This window comes from Netta rufina (assembly GCF_964035555.1).
Source record: "Netta rufina genome assembly, chromosome: 5".
Lineage (NCBI taxonomy): Eukaryota > Metazoa > Chordata > Aves > Anseriformes > Anatidae > Netta > Netta rufina.
In genome coordinates this window covers 7083953-7103014 of record NC_140128.1, presented here as the reverse complement: position 1 = coordinate 7103014, position 19062 = coordinate 7083953, and the positions used below count along the sequence as shown (strand labels likewise).

Sequence of the window (19062 nt, the reverse complement as noted above, 5' to 3'; positions counted from 1 at the left end):
TTCACAGCATTTATTCAATCAAGCTTAGCAATGTTTCTGCAGCTCATTCTTTCACTTCCCAAAACAGACAACAGGGTTCAGAGCGACTAAGCTGTCACTCTATATAAATTTATTCTCTGTGTCAAAGGGAGTAAGCTGGACTGGATGAAATCTAAACTGTTCAGGGGAACTGATGTTGAGAAGTAATTCTGAAAAGAGTGGTGAAAGAGTGAGAAAATCCATGATCAGTTTTTCTCAAACAACAAAACAAAAGCAAAAAGCTGTCCAGAATTTTCTACTACTTCTTTGGGATGGATATGCTAGATCCTACAATTATATGGGTACTATAATTACATTTTTCATATCAGACCATGAAAAAATAATTTTCATTCTGTTCTATAACATGAGCCAATTATTTTTATTCATGAAGAAAAAATCCAAATGATTTAAGCAGCAGCTATCACAACATAAGAAACTGAGAACGTTACTTTAGAGAGAAAACTTTTTCAGATTCAAAGGTGATATCACCTCTCAATTACTTACAGTTATACACCCATCAAGTATTAGAGATAGCTAGGATTGACATTATATAAACTGACATTCTCTTTTCATAAAAACTTACTCTTTTATTAATTTCTTACCATTTCATTCAGTTTCTTTTGTAAAGTGTATTTTGAAATCTGTCAAATGAAAAAGAGCTATCAGTTGAACTGCAGTTACCCTTTTTTCCTGAAGACAAACTGTAGATATTTAAATATTCTTATACCTAAGATTTAATTGCACTTATTCCAATCCAATACAGTAACACTGTTTTCAAATGAATGGTTACCCTATTTTGCTGTAAGACTCACTTAACATCATCTTTATGTTTTAAAAAAAATGCTTTACATTGATTTGCAGCTACAGGAATTTTGAAAAATACATAAATACCTCTGATCACTATCATGTATCATAATATTTAAAGGGACTACATTCTATAAACTTAACCCTTTGAAATAAACAGAGAAGAAAACAGGAATAAAGTTTATCCCCTTCTGGGGGAAAAAAAAAAGTAGATAGTCCAATGGTTTTATACAAAGATATATTCTACCCATCTTGCATGCTTTAATAATAAAAGCTAACATTTGAAGTCATTAACACTTCTTTTCATACACCACCACCAATAGAATTTTGATTTTTATAATACTTGAGACTAAAGCTGTTGCTATTTTATTTTTTCCTTTAACATCCTAAGACATTGACTTGTAAATAATTAGGGAAGCATCAGTGAATTTAGTATGTGTAAATCCTACATAGCAAGTATTTCTAAAAACCAAACCTAAGTCTAGAGAGCAATCATTTTTAAGGTAGTATTTTGACTGTTTAGATAAAGGACTACAGAACTTAACTGAAAATTGCTCAGTCATATTTTAGCCTGATTTCCAAACATTTTCTCTGGGTCCACTGGTTCATTGTGGCCTCCCACTTCCTCAAGCCACAGCAGAATTCTCTAGATCTGAACTATACAGTTACAAAAATGTTTGATCTGCACTCTCAACTGTACAATAAACAATGATAAACTTTTCTAAGAAAAACTGAAAACGGAAAAGCCAGTGAAACCTTTCACTGCTCTACTTCATCTGTGCTATATCAAGGTTTGAAGGCAGCAATGGAACACTTGATCTATTATAAAAGACTGTTAATAAGAACCGAACTTATTGAAAAATCATTAACACCCATTATTATAGAGAAAATATATGAAGTAGTGAATATCCTGAAGAACATCAGATGTTATTAACATGGCATTTACAGTAACACTAATTCTCTTTTAACTAGGCCACGCCTCAAGTACTGTGCTCAGCTGTGGGCCCCTCACTAGAAGGACATCGAGGCCCTGGAGTATGTCCAGAGAAGGGCTACAAAGCTGGTGAGGGGCCTGGAGCACAAGTTTTATCAGGAACGGCTGAGGGAGCTCAAGTTATTTGTCTGGAGAAGAGGCAGTTCAGGGGACGCCTTGTTGCTCTCTGCAACTACCAGAAGGAAATTGTGGGGAGCTGGGGGTCAGCCTCTTCTCGCAGATAACGAGTGATAGGACAAGAGGGAATGGCCTCAAGTTGCACCAGGGGAGGTTTATGTTGGAAATTAGGAGACATTTCTTCTCAGAAAGAGTAGTCAGGCATTGGAACGGGTTGCCCAGGGAGTTGGTAGCATCAATGACCCTGGGGTGTTTAAGGAAAGGTTGGATGCAGTGTTTAGGGACACGGTTTAGTGGGTGACATTGGTAGTAGGGATACGGTTGGACCAGATGACCTAGGAGGTCTTTTCTAACCTTAGTGATTCTAATCTATGATTAAAACACCTAAAACAATTTTAATCACCGTGCTTGTAGCAGAAGCAAACACAATGTCTCTGGATCTTAAGAGGTAATCCTTCCTTTGACAACAGTCAACTTCAGATTTTCTCCAACTATATCTCATTTGTCCATGCTTACCACATGACTTAATGGATATATTTACAACTCGTTAAAGGAACACTTCAGTTCTCATAACCAAGGCTCTCACTGAAGTGTTTCTAGCACATGCCCAAACACTATCTGGGACTGGGCAGATTGGGATTATTTCTTCTTTGGAGTATACTGCAGAACTAGACTATCCATTCAACATCCAAAACAAATCAAAAAGATGTCTCTAATTTGGAGACTCATTCGGATGCAGAAATCTGAGCAACCCTTAGCAAGTGTAAAGTTTTTAAACATTAATTTTTTTTATGTTTACCTACAAATAGAATAAGTGTCATTTAGGATTTCACTGTCCTGGAAACTACAAAAAATATTGTAATATTAATTGATGAAACCACTTCCATCTTGATGGTGGTAACAATCTACTGAAGATGACTTGTTTGTAGGAGTGCCAATTGGTTGACAAGCCCAGATGCCAAAGGTGGTGTTATCACCCCTTGCAAGGCACACACCCGTCCAAATTCACAAATTGGTACTGCAGTCTTTACTTATCCAACTTGCCTCTGATTTATAAACCAAGGTGACAATTGAAATCTATCTTACCACCTATGAATTTGTAGTTAATAAGCATGTGATTTACCTTTTCTATTTTTAATTCCAATTAAAGAATCTAATGGAAAAATTAAAGAATTAAAACTATACCAACATCAGCCTGTTTGACCATAAAGAGATAATGTGAAAGAATGTACAAAAAGCAGCAGTGATCAGAGCTATATCCTAAATTGAATAACAGATGCCAAATTCAGAAGTTTCAGGCTTTCTGAGGAGGGAGCTGGGGAAGAGATATGAACTTTCTTGAAAAATATAACCCAGAGATTTTGCTTTATTTCAAATAACCAAAAAATACAGCTACAACATGAAACACAACCTTATAACATAATAAAATACAAAACAGAAATAACAGGAAGAAGCACCAGAATAATTTGTGGGTTTATCTGACAATTTTTACTTTTACTAACAGACATTGTAAAGCAATGGATTAAGTGGAAAAAAATATAGAAACCTCCCAGTGACACAAAGTCAGGGAAACTAATACAAAAGACAGGTAGCTTTGCGAGTTGGAGGTCCAGAGTGAATACTTTTTGTGTTTAGGAGTCCAAAACCAGAGTTTCCAGACAGGTGAGAAGGCTCCAGAGGAGAACGGCACAAAGAAAAAGAAAGACTGCAGACATGAAAAGAAAAAAAGAAAAAGTGGCGTGTGAAAGTTCTTGTAGAAGAAAAGAACTTTAGCTGGAAAGTTAACTGAAAGTAGCTGAAGACCAAAAGCTGAAGACCAGAACAGAAACTCAGTGTTGGAAAGTGATGTGTAAGTGTACTAGGAAGTTGAAAAGAGACTGCCATAAAGACCCTCTTAAAAACAGCTGGTCAGGTTATTGTGATGCCGGAACACTTGAATACCAAGGAACATTATTTAACAAAAATAACACGTTACCTGTAATGTTTTTAGTGTTTCTTTCAGCCCATCAATTTCTTTTTCTTTTGTTTCTACAGCAAGTTGGTATTTTCCCTTTCAAAACAAAATCTGTGCTTCAGGATTTGGACAGAATAAATGCATTTACAATGGAATCTTATCAAGAAGAATATTATTAAAATAGCACTACTCTGCTATGACAGAACAATTTACAAATGCAAAAACAGGTAAAATTCAAATAAATGTTTATATATATACGTATATACACACACACAAACATTTAGCTGAATGCATGTACATATTACTATAAAGAAAAGAGTGAAGATGTGACAATATATTTTTTTTTTTTACCACTTATGACCTGTCAATAAGTTTTAGATTTTTCTGTTCTTGGGGAGAAGCCTGACAAAGGCAAGATCAAAAAAATTACATGCACACAGATGAACAATTTAAAGAATTTAAATGCAATTGAATTAGGTAAGAATCTCAGGTAGCAATCAATACAATGGAAAGTGTAATCTAGGTAACAGAGTACACCTGTAGAAACATCACATCCATTCACCCATCCTTGGGTGTTCCACTTGTTTCAAACAGTGCTGGCAGTGCAATCTCCTGAAACAACCTTGACGAATGACTTAATAAAGGTACATATATTGTAAATTGGGCAAAAGTTATTGTTTGTATTCAAACTCTGTCCTGAACCATTACAGCTAGATTTATTATTTTAGTTACTTTGGTACGAAGTACTGAAAGCATCACTGGATTCAATGGAAGTATTTGAAGTTTAAAAAAAAAAAAAAACCACATCTGTACATAATTCAACTCCGAATCAGTAACTGTCACTGGAAATACACATCAGGGACTATTACATGGTAGGCATGGACAAGCAGCATGTCTTAACAAGGAAAAATCTTTAAATATGAGTAAAACAATAGCTAAGCCAGATGCTATAAATGCAAACAACGTATTTTACTTTAATATACTTTCAAACCTATTTCATCTATTTACAATTTTCCATGAAAGTCCTTATGAATCCTTATATAGCATACTCATCTAGTCTTAATTAAGAGCCCATATATAGATATTCAACTGCTTGACTTCTTAAAAGAGGCCTCTAATACAGCAAATGCAAATCCCTTATTCAAACAAAGAGGCAGACACACAGTTTGGTATAAAAGCCTCATGTGGTTAAAAAAAAAAAAAAAAACAAAACAAAAACAAACAAACAAACAGAAAAAAAAAACAAAGAAACAAACAAATTTAGTCTCAATATCTTAAACTACCTCAGGTAAATCAATAGAAACCCTATTATAATCTTTTTACCAAAACAGAGTTATTTTTAGTCAACTCTCATGTAAAAAACAAAACAAAACAAAAAACCACCACCACCACCAACAACAAAAAAAACTTATTACAGTACCCCAAGACCTCAAAATAAATACAGTTTTGTATAACTTCAGTATAGAGGTATCAAAGAACATTTATTCTTCAAACAACTTTTTAGCATAAACAGATCTTAAAATATTATTTCACAAGTAATTAAAGTTATACAGGTTATAAAGAAGGAATAACAATTGTTTAAAGTAACTGTAGTTTATATTTTATAAACAAATAGTTTTAGTAAAAGCCATAGGAAGAAAAATACTTGAACTGTAATATAATTTATACTTAGAAGGTGTTTGACAAGTTACATAACATAATCACTTGCTTATGTGCTTCACCAGATGAAAAATAAATTCTAATATACAGTACCTTTTCTTCTTCCATGGCAAACATCCTTGCTTGTAACTTGATTCGGTGGCATAAAAAGTGGAAACAAGTCAATATAGCAGTTAGGATTTATTCATGCAGCTTGACAAGGCAACATATTTATATTTTGCAGGGTAATATATACAATTTTTAAATATATATCTATATTTGTAGTCCTACAATAGCAGTAAGCTTGTGAATCACAAACTATTTTTTCAAGAAAGAAAAGACTTGCTTATTATTTGTGTGATATGATTGCACATCACAGCATTAGTGATAAATTTATTCATCACAACATGCAACAGTTTCAGTTCTTATGACTGTTCTCTGCAGCTTTTCAACACTCTTTTATTGATTTATGGATAAAAACGATCCTGATTTGAAGGACTGAAACATATTTTCAGACATTGAACTGGATAAGTTACATTACAGATCTTTTTCCATGGGGGTACGAAACGATTTGCAAAAGATGTGCCATTTTTGAAAGCGGAGGAGAATGGAACAACAAACAAACAAAAACTAAGATTTAGAAGAAGCTTCTCAAGGAATTTTTGTGAAAGAAAATCCCAGTAATAGTGGCTTATTGTGAAGAATTGCCAAGTGTAGTATGTCTGGATTTTTTTTTTATTTTTTTTTTTGAGCTGTATATTCCATCATTTTACATGCAAAAGTATCATAATACCAACTGAAAACTTGCTATTATGCCATCATATTCTGAAATCTTAGTGTCATATTGGAAAGCTTTATTGTGCTACCTGCTTTTTAAAAGCTGCCATAGCTTCTTTGTTCTGTTGCTGTAATATGTCTGTCTGATGCTGCAGAGTTTCCTGCTCACAGGAAATAACAGTATTATTTAAAGCAAACCATACATACAATCTTAAGGAAAAAATAGGTTTAATAGATAGACGATTAAAAGCAAAACCAAAAGATTAAATAGACGTTTATAAATAGACATTTATATATAATAGACACTGGTAATCATCTAGGGGCTTCTCTTCTAGTTCATAACAATTATCACCTCAGGAATTCAAATGTGTTGTTGCTGGGACAGCTATAAGCAGTCTTACCCATCCTATAAAGCTGCATAAGAAATCCTACACTCACTGCCATGTTAAGATAGTACTTTCACGCAGTTCTAGATAGATCTTCATCTCCATTTAAATGAAATACCATCTGTTATTCTGTTTTAGTTAAATGACTAAAATTTAACTGAAACTGCGTGAAAGGGCTGAAGGAGGACAGAACAGACAAAGTGAAGATGATCACAGTGCAAGACATTTATCATCCTGCTGCCTGGCTTTACTCATAGCCATAAAATGGCACACAAGAAAATGATAATAATTTCAGACTAATACTAAATGCTGTCAACTTGCAGAGCCATAAGATCTTTAAAGATCGTGTTCCTACACTCAGGATAGGAAAAAACTAATTGAGGTGAAGTAATACGGAAGATATCTTTGTGAGATCAATTTTTTTAAATTCTGGGCACTAAAGAAACATTAGGTAAAGGGAATCCAAAAAAACTCTGTCCTTGAGCAACTATCTCAAATTGCAGATGTGTGTTTAGCTATGAAGTCTTTGTGTGAAGTAGGAAATAATGATTAAGCAGTAACTGTACAAAAAAAAAAAAATAAAATACAGACTGCTAAAAACAAATGTGTGAGAAACTAAAATGATAATTTGTTGTACATGTGAGAAACCTATTTCTTCTTCTCCCTTAACCAGGGATTTGAGTTTTTCTGACAAAGTGATTCTAAAATTGCTACTTTCTCCACCAAATAGGCATTACTTTCAAATTCTGCAAGTGAGAGCTTCTGTCTTTTTATCTGAGTAAGAAGAGAATCTGTGAAGGTAAAGACTTATACTGATGTACATACAGATTAATTCATTGCGAGATATTTATAGAAAGTTCTGATTTGCATTGAATTCCAACCAACAAGACATAGTACATGAATGAATATTCAGAGGTGTAAAAACATGAATCTTGAGGAATAAGCTAAGTTTTCTCTTAGAATTGTTTTCAAAGACAGGTTCTCCAATGGGTGAAAGGCATGCCAAGTATGCCCCAAATCCAGAATTGGTAGCGGATTACCATCAATTAAACTATTCTCAGGACATTATTCCTACCCTCTACAGAAATAAAAGTTTATAAGCATGGTACTGCCAAATTAAGTGACACTACTTTACAGTAATTCAAACTAATATTAGATAATTTATGTAAATAAAAGTTTAGTTTCACAGAACAGTCATCCTTTACATCAATGACAAAGTTGTATAATTAATAACCAGATAAAAGTATTACTGAGCTCTTCAATATTTACTGTATATTCAAGTGATATATTTTAATAATCTTAGATTATGTTTTTTTAGTAAGTAACATGAAATTTTCAGAAATTCTGTTTGGGAATATACTTTGCACACATGGCATGCATGTTTGGTGAAGAGGGTGTTAAAAGTATAAGAAAAAATCACCTTCGATATTTTGATATTACATTTAGTATACTGAGTATGCTTACCAGATTTAAGAGTAAGTACTCCCCTTACTGTTTTCTATACTATAGCATTTTTCAACAGCAGCAACAATATTCTCAAAACATATTACAATTTGAAAGCAAATCTTTGTCTTAAATCAGAAGCTTAGCTTAAGTTACATCTTCATTTGAAGCTTGTTCACTACAATTAGATAAAATAAAATATATACTGAATAACAAAAATGTTGGCAGAAGGGTATCCCTGAAGGAAAACATAAAGAACTTTTTATAAGCCAAGAGGAGAAGCTGTCTACTACCTGAACTACAACTGAGGTCAATGTAATTTTTGCATTCAGAAACCATGAAGTCACAAATTCAGGCTACATCTCATACTTTTGCATTTTCATCTTCCTGGATCTCCAGAATTAGAAGCATAATTCGTTCTTTTGAAGTTCCAGAACTTTACATATGTGCTCACCTGAAGTTCCTATGAAGATCTATGACTTGTTGCTTACCTGAGGTTTGCAAATTAAAATCCAATCGTGGGGAAAAAAACAGAGCTTATCTAACTGATTCTAAGTTCCATCTTTTTATAAATGGTAAATTGAATTGTTTTTAAGGTCTTGGAAAGAAGGGAAATCATCCCTTTTGAACCCAAATTATTAAAGACTGCAGTGCTAGGTTAGGAAAAGCAAAGAAGGGTTACAAATTGAAAGCACTGTTGCTTCTACAAATATAAAATGTTTCCTGTTTCTGCGCACATATATATCTTCCATGAAAAAAACACAGAGTTAGGATTATTAATTTAAGATGGTTAGTATGAACTCCAAGACGAAATAGACTTCCTTTACTACTAAGATGTTAAATATCCCAAGATCAAGGATAGAGCTGAAGTTATTGTTTTTTTCTGTGATCGTAAAATATATAGAGTGAAGCCTTTTATCTTGTGACCTAGTGACAGGGGTCATAGGTTTGATTGTATTAGAGAAGGGAATGGATTTCCTATGAAAGCATAACCTCAGGAGCCCTAACCCTAAAAAGAATGTTAGATTCATTTTACTGAGAACATTCTGAGCATTTAAAAGCTGACATAACACTTCTGAGTATGTCTAACCTGTAAGTTACTGTTTAAAATAACTTTCTTTTTTTATTTCCCTGCATGTATAAATCTTATCCCAAAACACTGCAAGTGAAACTGTTTGTACAACTGCAATGGTACTGGCACTTGCCAAAACCAATCACACTACAGAGATGTTGCCGCGTAGCTTCCCCCAGATTAACGTGTCAAGATGCCTCATGTTGAAGTGATGGGACATTTTATTGAATATTTACATCCCTTTTATTTGAAGATCTCCAGTCATGCCAAATATTATGATGGGATTATTCGTTAAGCAGGGTTTTAGACTGGGCATAATCAAAATCTATATGAAAACAACAGAAAGACTGGAAAAACTATCATATACCACGTTTTACTACTAGAAGTGACAATAGCCTTAAGAAAGGGAATTGTACCATACTACAATTCATATTAGTATTATCTTAAAATCAAACCCCAACAGTTGAAATAATATAATCATTTAAGACAGTTACCTTCTGCCATTCAAGTTCCTGTTTCTCTACAACAATTTTACTTATTTGATCTTCATAATTTATCTCTGTTTCCTAGTTAAAAAAAAAAAAAAAAAGAGTGAAAATTTAAGACAGTTATTGGCAAATCAGACTCCAACATAACTTGTGTAGTCTTACTCTTTTTTACAGTCCATTACACAAAACAGTATGCGTATATACACTGCACAGCAAGAAGGAAACAACAGTTTTGTGTATGTGGTGAAATGGCAGATGGCTATCTGCTAAGCTATCTAACAGCTTGGTTGTTTCAGTCAGAAAGCTTGCAGAATAAACAACGTAGATTAACATGCACAGTGGAATATTAGGAGCTAGGATTATAGCTCTCAGTTGGCAGGAACAGTTCAGTTCCCTCTTTGTACGTATCCTCTTATGCATCTTAAAAAAAAAAAAAAAAAAAAAAAAAGACTCAAAGACAATAAAACAGACTTGACTTTACTTCACAGTTGAAAAATAATTGAATATCCTGATCAATCAAGTCACAATATTGAGATGAAAAGAAATTCAGCGAGCTGCAACAAATGCATCAAGAATCAATTATTAATCAATGATACAGATAATCATGGTAATGAGTCAGAATCTTTGGGACACTAACAATTTCACAATGACTTCATTCAAAGTAGACTGTTTACTTATTTATTTTGCCATCTCCCACAAGAACTGAAAATTCGTGCCAGCTATTCTGTTCTTATTATAGAAAGTGAGATATTTATCCTGACATTTTCTGCCAAGAAGCCTGCTGATTTATCAGATCAATATAAAAAATCAAAGATAATTCATGGATAAATGACACATTTTTGATGAGATGAGCTGCCTGAAAGTCTTAGAAGAACATTATTGAAGTCTAAAGTTCCTTCACAATCCAGAAGATGGACTAGGAACAATTAGGAAGGTGTGAAGGTGTGTTACATCTCCTGTGCTGACACAAGCACCTTGTCAAGAATAAAACTGCTACTGTGACAATAAATAAGATGCATCTGTTGTTAATCATAGTTCCTAACAAGTTATTGTTTTCCCAAAAGACTGTGGTATTAAAGTCAGATTTTCCTAATAGGAATCACCTTCCCTTGTAAATTTTTTTTTTCCTTTTTAAATAAAAATACAAGCACTGGCCTTCTTTTACAAATACCATACTCAAAGGAAGAGCAACAGATTCTCCTCAAAAAAAAATTAATCACAACCTCTCTCAAGAAAAGTACATAGGCCGTTTATGTATATCACAATAAGCAACTCACTGTTGTCCTGTTTATATAGAGAGCCAAAATAATATCCTTTAAGTGACTTAAGACCTAGAGCTACACTAATGTGTTGCTCTGAGCTTCAGAAGGCCGATTTCCTGCCTTTTCTCTGCAGCGGTCCTTACCTTGAACAAGTGACTACATTAAGGTTAAAAAAAAAAAAAAAAAAAAAAAAAAAAAAAAAAAGGAGAAATTAATCTCTTGATACCTGTTAAGTAAAACTCCATTGAATTGCAATACCATTAACTACTGTTATGTGCCATAAATTACAAATTGAGAAAACAAACTACTGCTAGGTGAAGTAAAAAAAAAAAATAAAAAAAAAAAATCAGAAACAATAGAGAAAGAAAGTGAAGGTTTTCCTCCTTCCTATCATGAAGCAGATAATCCAAATATTTGGCTGCAAAGAATGACATATGCTGCAGCTAAAACATGCAATTCTTCCTAAAACTCTGTGCAAAGGAGAGGTTTAATTTTTAAGTACAAGGATATTTATAGCACTTCAATTTGTGCAAGAGCATTTTAAAGAAGGCTTTGCAACCCTTTCTCACTTAGTGTAACATTTGATCCATAGTCCCACTGTATTATCAATAGAAGTAAAATGGCAAAATATGTCCCAAGGTGATTTAACGTAGGTTTTTGACAGTGACATCTTTTATAGGTTTTAGGGTCAAAACTGACTTCCTTGATTGCCAGGCAGTTTACAGGCACATGTGTGGACAGAAATAACACACACTTCTACCCACAGGAGGCTACTCCTAAATATTTCAGGAGTTACCTGTTGGACCTAAAAGCATGCGTCTACGCTTGTGTCAATGTTACATGTAAAATATTAAACATACCTTTTAAATTAAAATTTGGTTCACAGAGAACTAGAGAAGTTGTTTAGATTTGTTCCTATGATATGTACTTAACAGGTTATAGGGGGAAAAGATCCCTAAAAATTTCTTATGCCTTATGGTAAAAAAAAAAAAAATAAATAAAAAAATAAAAATAAATTAAAAGAATTGAAAAGGTAACAGTGTGTCTCTATTCTGCCTTAACAAATAGTACTTCAGAGTTGCAATGACTTTGTTTTCCCATAATAATCTATAAGCAATTAATGATAATACATTCTAAGTTCCCTGGAGTGACAAAAACAAACTAGGTTGACTCACAGCTTCTTACAAATCTTAAGCAATTTGTGCCACTAAACTACAAATATTATTAAAATGATACATAATTAGCAAAAGTTTTGTACTGAAGTGTAAGATCATAAAATCTGACCCTTAAAGTGGGTTACCTAAATTATTCCTAAACTAATAAAAATGCGCTGCAGTTACAATTCTTCCCAGACTCCATATTTCTGCCACTCCCCTGGGCAGGCACCAGCATATCCAGAGGACAACTAACCTGGGAGAAGGATGCAGCCAGTTCTCCCACGGGTCAGATCTAGCCTGCTGGAACACAAATATTTGTACCGATGCAACAGACGTAACGGGAACACATTGCTGCTTGTGATGTAGCAAGGACTCATCCACACAGACAAGAAGACTGCACCCAGAATATCAGAAGTGCCTGTGCAATCGCGTCCTAGTGTGCTTTTTCATAACGTGCTACCCAGTTTTTCAAGAATATTCATTATTTTGAAAAGATGAAAACTAGTCATTCTATGATTATTACATTTTTTCAGATCTATGAATGTAACTCTCTCATTCTCTTCTTAATAAACTCATATAGTTTGCTATATTTGTTAAAATGAAAGCCTGAGATTTTTTTTTCTTGTAAATTCTCTAAGCTGTGACTAGCTTCAGAAAATACAACTCTGAAGATAAACTAATAAAGAAAAAAGATTAACATACGCACTTGGATTCTGAACTCACTAAAATTAATAGCAAAAACATCACTAATTTCAATAGTTGTTGGAGATCAACAAGTACCTATCCATATGAAACTCATGAAATAAAGGGAAAGAAAAAAAGCAGCAACGCAATAGTGTTATAAATTTCTGACAAAGCAAACTTCCATTCATATACACCAGGCTTACTTAAATGTAACAGTTACCTAAATAAAACTAAGCCTTTAGTATCTAGAAAATAATAATAATAATAATAATAGTACAAACTAATAAAAATATTTTTATAAAAATTTGGATTGGCAGACTATTGTAATCAAGCATATATACCATTTCAATTTTAAAATGTGTATTTTAAATCTTAATGAGTACACAAATTGAAAATTTTAGAGTTGATCTTGGAAACAGCATGTAAAATTTAAGCCCTAATTATAAGCAATAACTGCCTTATCCACATCAAGTCCTTTACATTTAACTACATAAATACAAATTTGAAAACGGCATTAAATTCCACTTAAATGAGCTCTTTGCTTTGAAACCTAAGAAGGATAAGAACTGAAGTCCTCTAGGGGAACAACACTCCAACTTACTCCCAGATTATAAAGGAAAATCTGGAAGCTCTCAAAAATGTGTATATATGTGTAACTACTGTTGAAAAAAAAAAAAAACAATAAACATAATAAATACTTAAAGTGAGAATGACAATTATATGATAAGCGTTTTCATGTGAAACCGCTAACAATTATAAGCCTTATCCATCATTTTTACTTCTTTCAAAGGACATTTATAGTTCACCCATTTTGAAGTGAAGGCTTTTAAAACTCGCAAAGCACTTTTTAAAAAAGTTCCTACAGCTGTTTAATAAGACCCAAACATTTTTGTTATACTTGGGAGCATAACGTTGTATATAACTTTGATGAGGTATCAAAAAAACACAAAACCTTAAAAGTGTTCATTTTTTATTAGATGCCTTAGGACTACATGGATTTAAGTGTTTTTATAAAAAGACTACCATAACAATAAAAGAGGAGTAATTTGATGGTTTATTTACTCGTTATAACCTTTAGAAAGTGTCAAGCCTTCTTTAAAGTGTTTGCTTCAGGCTGTAGTTTTACAAGATGGGCTGTGGATTGGTCAAGCCCCCTCGATTCTTGACCCTGAACAGATTTAGGAACGGAGTACAGCTGGCTCATGTCCAAGCAGCCAAAACTGCTGTTAGGTACTTTTATTATCTTTTTCGAACTCATAATCTACCTCCTACGAAATTGCACATCCAATTTCTCATGCAGCTCAATCAAATAGTACTTATAGAAACTACAGTTTGTTTGTTTCATGCTATAATTAGGATATCCTTCATGAACTAAACAGTCAAGCACAACTTTTAGAAGACTGCATGGATACTCTTAAGTTCCTCCTCTCACTAATTTCCTTTTTTTACTATATGGTTTAAAAAAAAAAAAATTCAAATCATGCTCATCACTATACTTATTGCTTGCTGGCTGTTTGAATTGCAATAAATCTCACCCAAAATCTTTCATTTCCCTGACATCCTCTTCAGTTTTACAAGTCATTTCTGCCTTATCCCCCTTCTAAAAAAGTAGGTGCCCCCCTCATTGACTCAAGGTACAGTATTGAAATATCTTTTTTTTTTTTTTTCTCCCCATGATTCTACTCAAAGAAGATTAAAGATACCTGAAGTCCAGGCTCTTTTGCAAGCAAGCAAGAAAACAAACGCAAACAAAAACAACACACCGCAAACCAAAACAACAACTAACTTGATTTCTGCAACAGTTCCATCGAATCCCACAGGTTTGAGTTCTCAAAATAAATGGACTCCCCTAAGCAGCCTATATCACTACTGCAGGTGCCTCTGGTGCCCTTTTTAACTTCACTGCCACTCTGTGCATCAGAAGGCAGAGTTCTTCTGCAGAACATCCTTCCAAGAAGGTTCAGCTTTGGTATATAGTGTACTACTACATACTATATAGTATATTACCATAACAGTATACTACTGTTAGTTTAGGTCTAGATATAGCACAAGCAGTATGACCATAACTGGCAAGTCCACCAACGTTTTAATACCTCTAATAACTCAAGCTTAGTCTTTATGGTTCGCTTCTCCTGATGAGCAACTTTACGGTTTTATCAACTTAGTCTTCACTTAGTGTTGCAAACACCAATTTATCTTCTGGGCATAAGTGACATTTTCAAATACTAACCTACTGCTTTCCATTTGCATCTCAATACTGAAGTCCACTCGCCCAAGTTATCTGTGAAGCGCTGCTAAATTCATTATTTAGCCCTGCTAGAACAGCTACACACACCTCCATTCTGGAACAGGCTAGCTCAGGTTTTGCATGGCACTACACTGTGCAGTGCAAACCCCTTCAGATTTTCCAGAAAGCACAAGTATGTTTTAGGAATGAAGGAAACAGAAGAGAGTGGTTAAAGTGGGAAGAGCTCCTTCATGACCTCTCTGTAAGAAAACCTAGGAAAAAAAAAAATAGAAAAAAAAGCAACTAGAAAACCTAGGCCACTGTTCTAAAGAAGTTGGATTAGAATAGCCAGAGGGGAATGTTTATTCTTGGTAATTTTTACTGAACAGAAGAAATCTGTTACAGAGTCCACAGTATTAAACTGACATTCTGATGTCCTGGTTAACAATCAGAAAGGGCTTCAACAGGTGCTTGTTTTCAGGTATAGAATCGTATCGCTGAAACTTATCCCTTGTACTAAAGAAAAACACTAGTAATTTTTTTGAAGTTGTCACTAAATTCAGTCTTTTTTGTTTGTGCTCAGCTAATCATCACCTACACTTCTTCAACTGTTACCAGAAATCCCCCATATCTTCTGTATTAGAATACACTTCTACGCAAATCAGGAAGAACACCCTCAATTAACATTCACATTTTTCCCACTAAGGATGTTCTTCTGTATATAGGCCAAGAAAGAAACTCAATGCACAACATACATGCTTTCTTGTCCTCATAAACATTGTCTTCAAACCTACTGTCGCTGTTCTATACACATCGTACTTCAGGAAACATAAGAGACTTCCAATTTCACTTACTTCACAGCAACTTTATAGCATTAAATAGACAATATTTATCTGTTAAGAAGAGGATTGCCTCATATTACTCAATGAAAGTAGACCAAATGATTGCAGAACAATGCTGAGACACTTTGGAACAAAGTGATTTTTTGTGGTGAATACCACATTCATTTGGCTGATTGGCGCGTGATGAGTGGGACAGCTAAAGCATCAAAAAGAGAAAAGGACGTTCAAACACTATCCCTGGGGGAGGGGGAAGTAATAGTTTAAATATATACATGAATGCAATGAGAAGCTACAAAACCTAAGTCTGTTCATATTAAGAGCACATACTCTCCAAGCAGACTAATGAATAAAGTGAAGCTCTACTAAGTTTAAGTAATGCATTGTCTACAACAAGCATGTGCACTCACCATCGACAAGCTGCGACTATATCTGTAAGATGACAGACTACTCATTTACTTGAAGAAAAAAATTAGAATTATGAGCAAATCCTCCAAATTATTTTTGAAGTTAATTACAACTGTACATGTAACAAAGTAAAAAACATGCTTTGAAGTAACTCAATGCAATTATTTAAATAAGCTCATTCAGAAAAATCAAAAATCAATTTTATCGTATTGAGTATGGATTGAATCAGTTCACAAAATATTTTACTATTTCTTTAATTTTTAATCTAACTAGCTTTGCACAGATTATTTCACCTGTGAATTTATTTTTATAAGTTTGAATTTATACTGCAGTACAACCTTATCCAAGTTATTCAAAGCAGTTTATTAAACCCCAGATATATGGTAGTTCCTGTCATGAAGAGAATCCTGTCCAAGTGACAAGCAAGATCAACAAAGGGAAGAGAAACAGAAGCAAACAGATGTAAGATCTCTCATCTAAGGTCAAGCCATAGGTCAAATACAAAATCGAAAGAAAAACCCATTACACTTGGCTATGCTGCCTCCACTGGGTTATCAATTTGCTACAAGCCTCCCAGGGAACTTGGAAAAGAAGTTTGAAAAACAAGTGGCAAAGGAATCAAGAAACCAGCAGAGCTTTAACTCTGCTATCTATTTAGCAGATGACACTGGTTTAATTTAGTCCATTTTGTCATCGTTCATAGGAAAACTACCACAATGCAAGACAAGCACTGCAATTCTCTGTGTTCGGATTGTGTTTTGGTGTGTGCGCTACCTTTTCCTCAGGATTGAATATAAATTTACAGAATAACCCTGCAGTGATTGGATTTGTAAGACTCTTAGAGCCAAAATCACCAAAGGATTTTGTAGCATTGTTCTTTTAAAGCAAAACATCTATAAAGATTCTACTTAAAAAAAGTGAGTGGCACGATGAATGGCCATATTATTTTATTACCACTGCATGTTCAAAATATTAAAGTTTTATACTCCAATTTTCAAACATACTAAGCCAGCAGACCTAAATTGATCATTAAACCCAACAAAAATGCATGCAGATACACTTTAGGCTTTCCAATTGACTAGGTGTAAAATGCTTAATTTTTTTGACATACAATTCTAATTAAAAGCAGGTAATTATTTTATTCTATTTTATTTATTTTTTTTTTAAGGAAGGTACAGATGTTTTAGCAGCTGAGTAGCATGTCTTATCTATGGAATTGGTTCTTGGAATTAACATCAACTTTGAAATGAAAAGAACCTTTAACCAAAAAATTGCTTACCCTCTTGAGGCAACATTCTCTAAAATACATCACTTACTCTTGTGATATAGCAGACACAAAAACGAAAGACAAAAAAAAAATATCCCCAAAGATGAAGTTCATAGCACTACAAAATTTTAAGACTCTGACAAAAGATATTAAAAATGCGTAGTTATGTTAACAACATAAATGGAGTCTAGCTAATATCTTAAGGTACACTTCAGTAATAATTATAGAAGGTCTTCAGGCTTTAATTTTTAATACAAGAATAGGCTAGACTAAACATCATCATTGTAATAAGAGTTTAGGGATGAAGCTGTGGTAAATTTCAACAATACTGCACCAAAAAAATGGGATTGCGCACTTTTCCTTTGATTTTTTATGGCCGTTATTCTTTTGTTTATATTTTTTAAAGAGAGGATTACAGCATTTAACTTAGATCAAAATAAGCATACATCAAACATGTCATCAATACTAATATTTTAAAGTAATAATACACAGCTTTTGAACAGGTCAAATTCATCAAATGAAGAAAGACGTACTTTAGATCTTCCAAAACAAAACAGTTCAGAAATGCTAACGGAAGAAATAGAAGAAAAAGCGTGTACCCATACACAATTGAGAAATTAACCACAGAAAAACATAGCTGCCTTCAATAGTGCAGAAACAATTTCACCTTAGTACTACATGATGACCCTACTCTTGTTTCAAAAAGATCCCCTACCCCACCATACTCATATACCAGTATTGTAGGGCTCTAACCTAGTAGTTTAATACTTGATTTACCACGTGCTAAACAAGAAAGACTTATGGAATTGGCAATGACTTGGATTAGCTTTTCTTCCTTTCCTTATCAGCAGCCACACTGTAAGAGAAGAATCGACTACTAGGAAATACAGAAGCAAAATATAGATCGCTTTTGTATATAGCCTGGTGATCAACTGTAGCAGCCTGTACATAATTATAGGAAAGTCAAATTCATTATTTCCACACAACCCTGTTGTCTTGTGCAACCTACACAGAAAATTTCAATTGTGGACGCTGCCTAAGCCCACGTGATTTTTTAAAAGCGTATTTGTAGTTGGTGAATTACTTAAAATACAGTATGCAATTTACCTATACCTAATGCAATGCTTTCTATGATTACATACAGGAAGACAGAAATAAAACATCAATATAAAAACGTTTACCCTTCTTATACGCAGTTCTTCTATAGCCTCCAATAAACTTGTTTTAAAGTCTAACAGCCGAATGGAAATCAATGTCTCGGAGGGACTCTGAAGATTGGAGTCAAGCGTCTGTGGTTTAAAGTCTTCATCCATTCTTACAGATTGTCTGCAAAATAAAAGCGTACATTTCCTCTTCAGTTTATCTTTAAGAGGATATTCAAACCGCAAAATTGCAAACGTGGAAGCAGATTTTTTGAAAAGAATAAAACCACTCATTATAGCTGTTAAGCAATCACTTTTTCCATTATAAATCTGTGTGTAATATTGTAAAAAACAAACAGCTTTATCATTCATTTGCCATACTCTT

General features: G+C 33.7%; 1 protein-coding gene across 1 annotated transcript in view; it reads right to left on the bottom strand.

The window, feature by feature from the left end:
• CCDC73 (coiled-coil domain containing 73) overlaps positions 1–18848 on the bottom strand; it is a gene marked incomplete at both ends in the record, with an annotated part of 54370 nt that extends 35522 nt beyond the window's left edge. Inside the window, 6 exons of the mRNA XM_084287248.1 lie at positions 621–659; positions 3909–3983; positions 5640–5675; positions 6392–6463; positions 9698–9769; positions 18717–18848. Coding sequence (XP_084143374.1) covers positions 621–659; positions 3909–3983; positions 5640–5675; positions 6392–6463; positions 9698–9769; positions 18717–18848 — 426 coding nt within the window. The remainder of the gene's footprint in view (positions 1–620; positions 660–3908; positions 3984–5639; positions 5676–6391; positions 6464–9697; positions 9770–18716) is intronic.
• Positions 18849–19062: the final 214 nt, after the last annotated feature.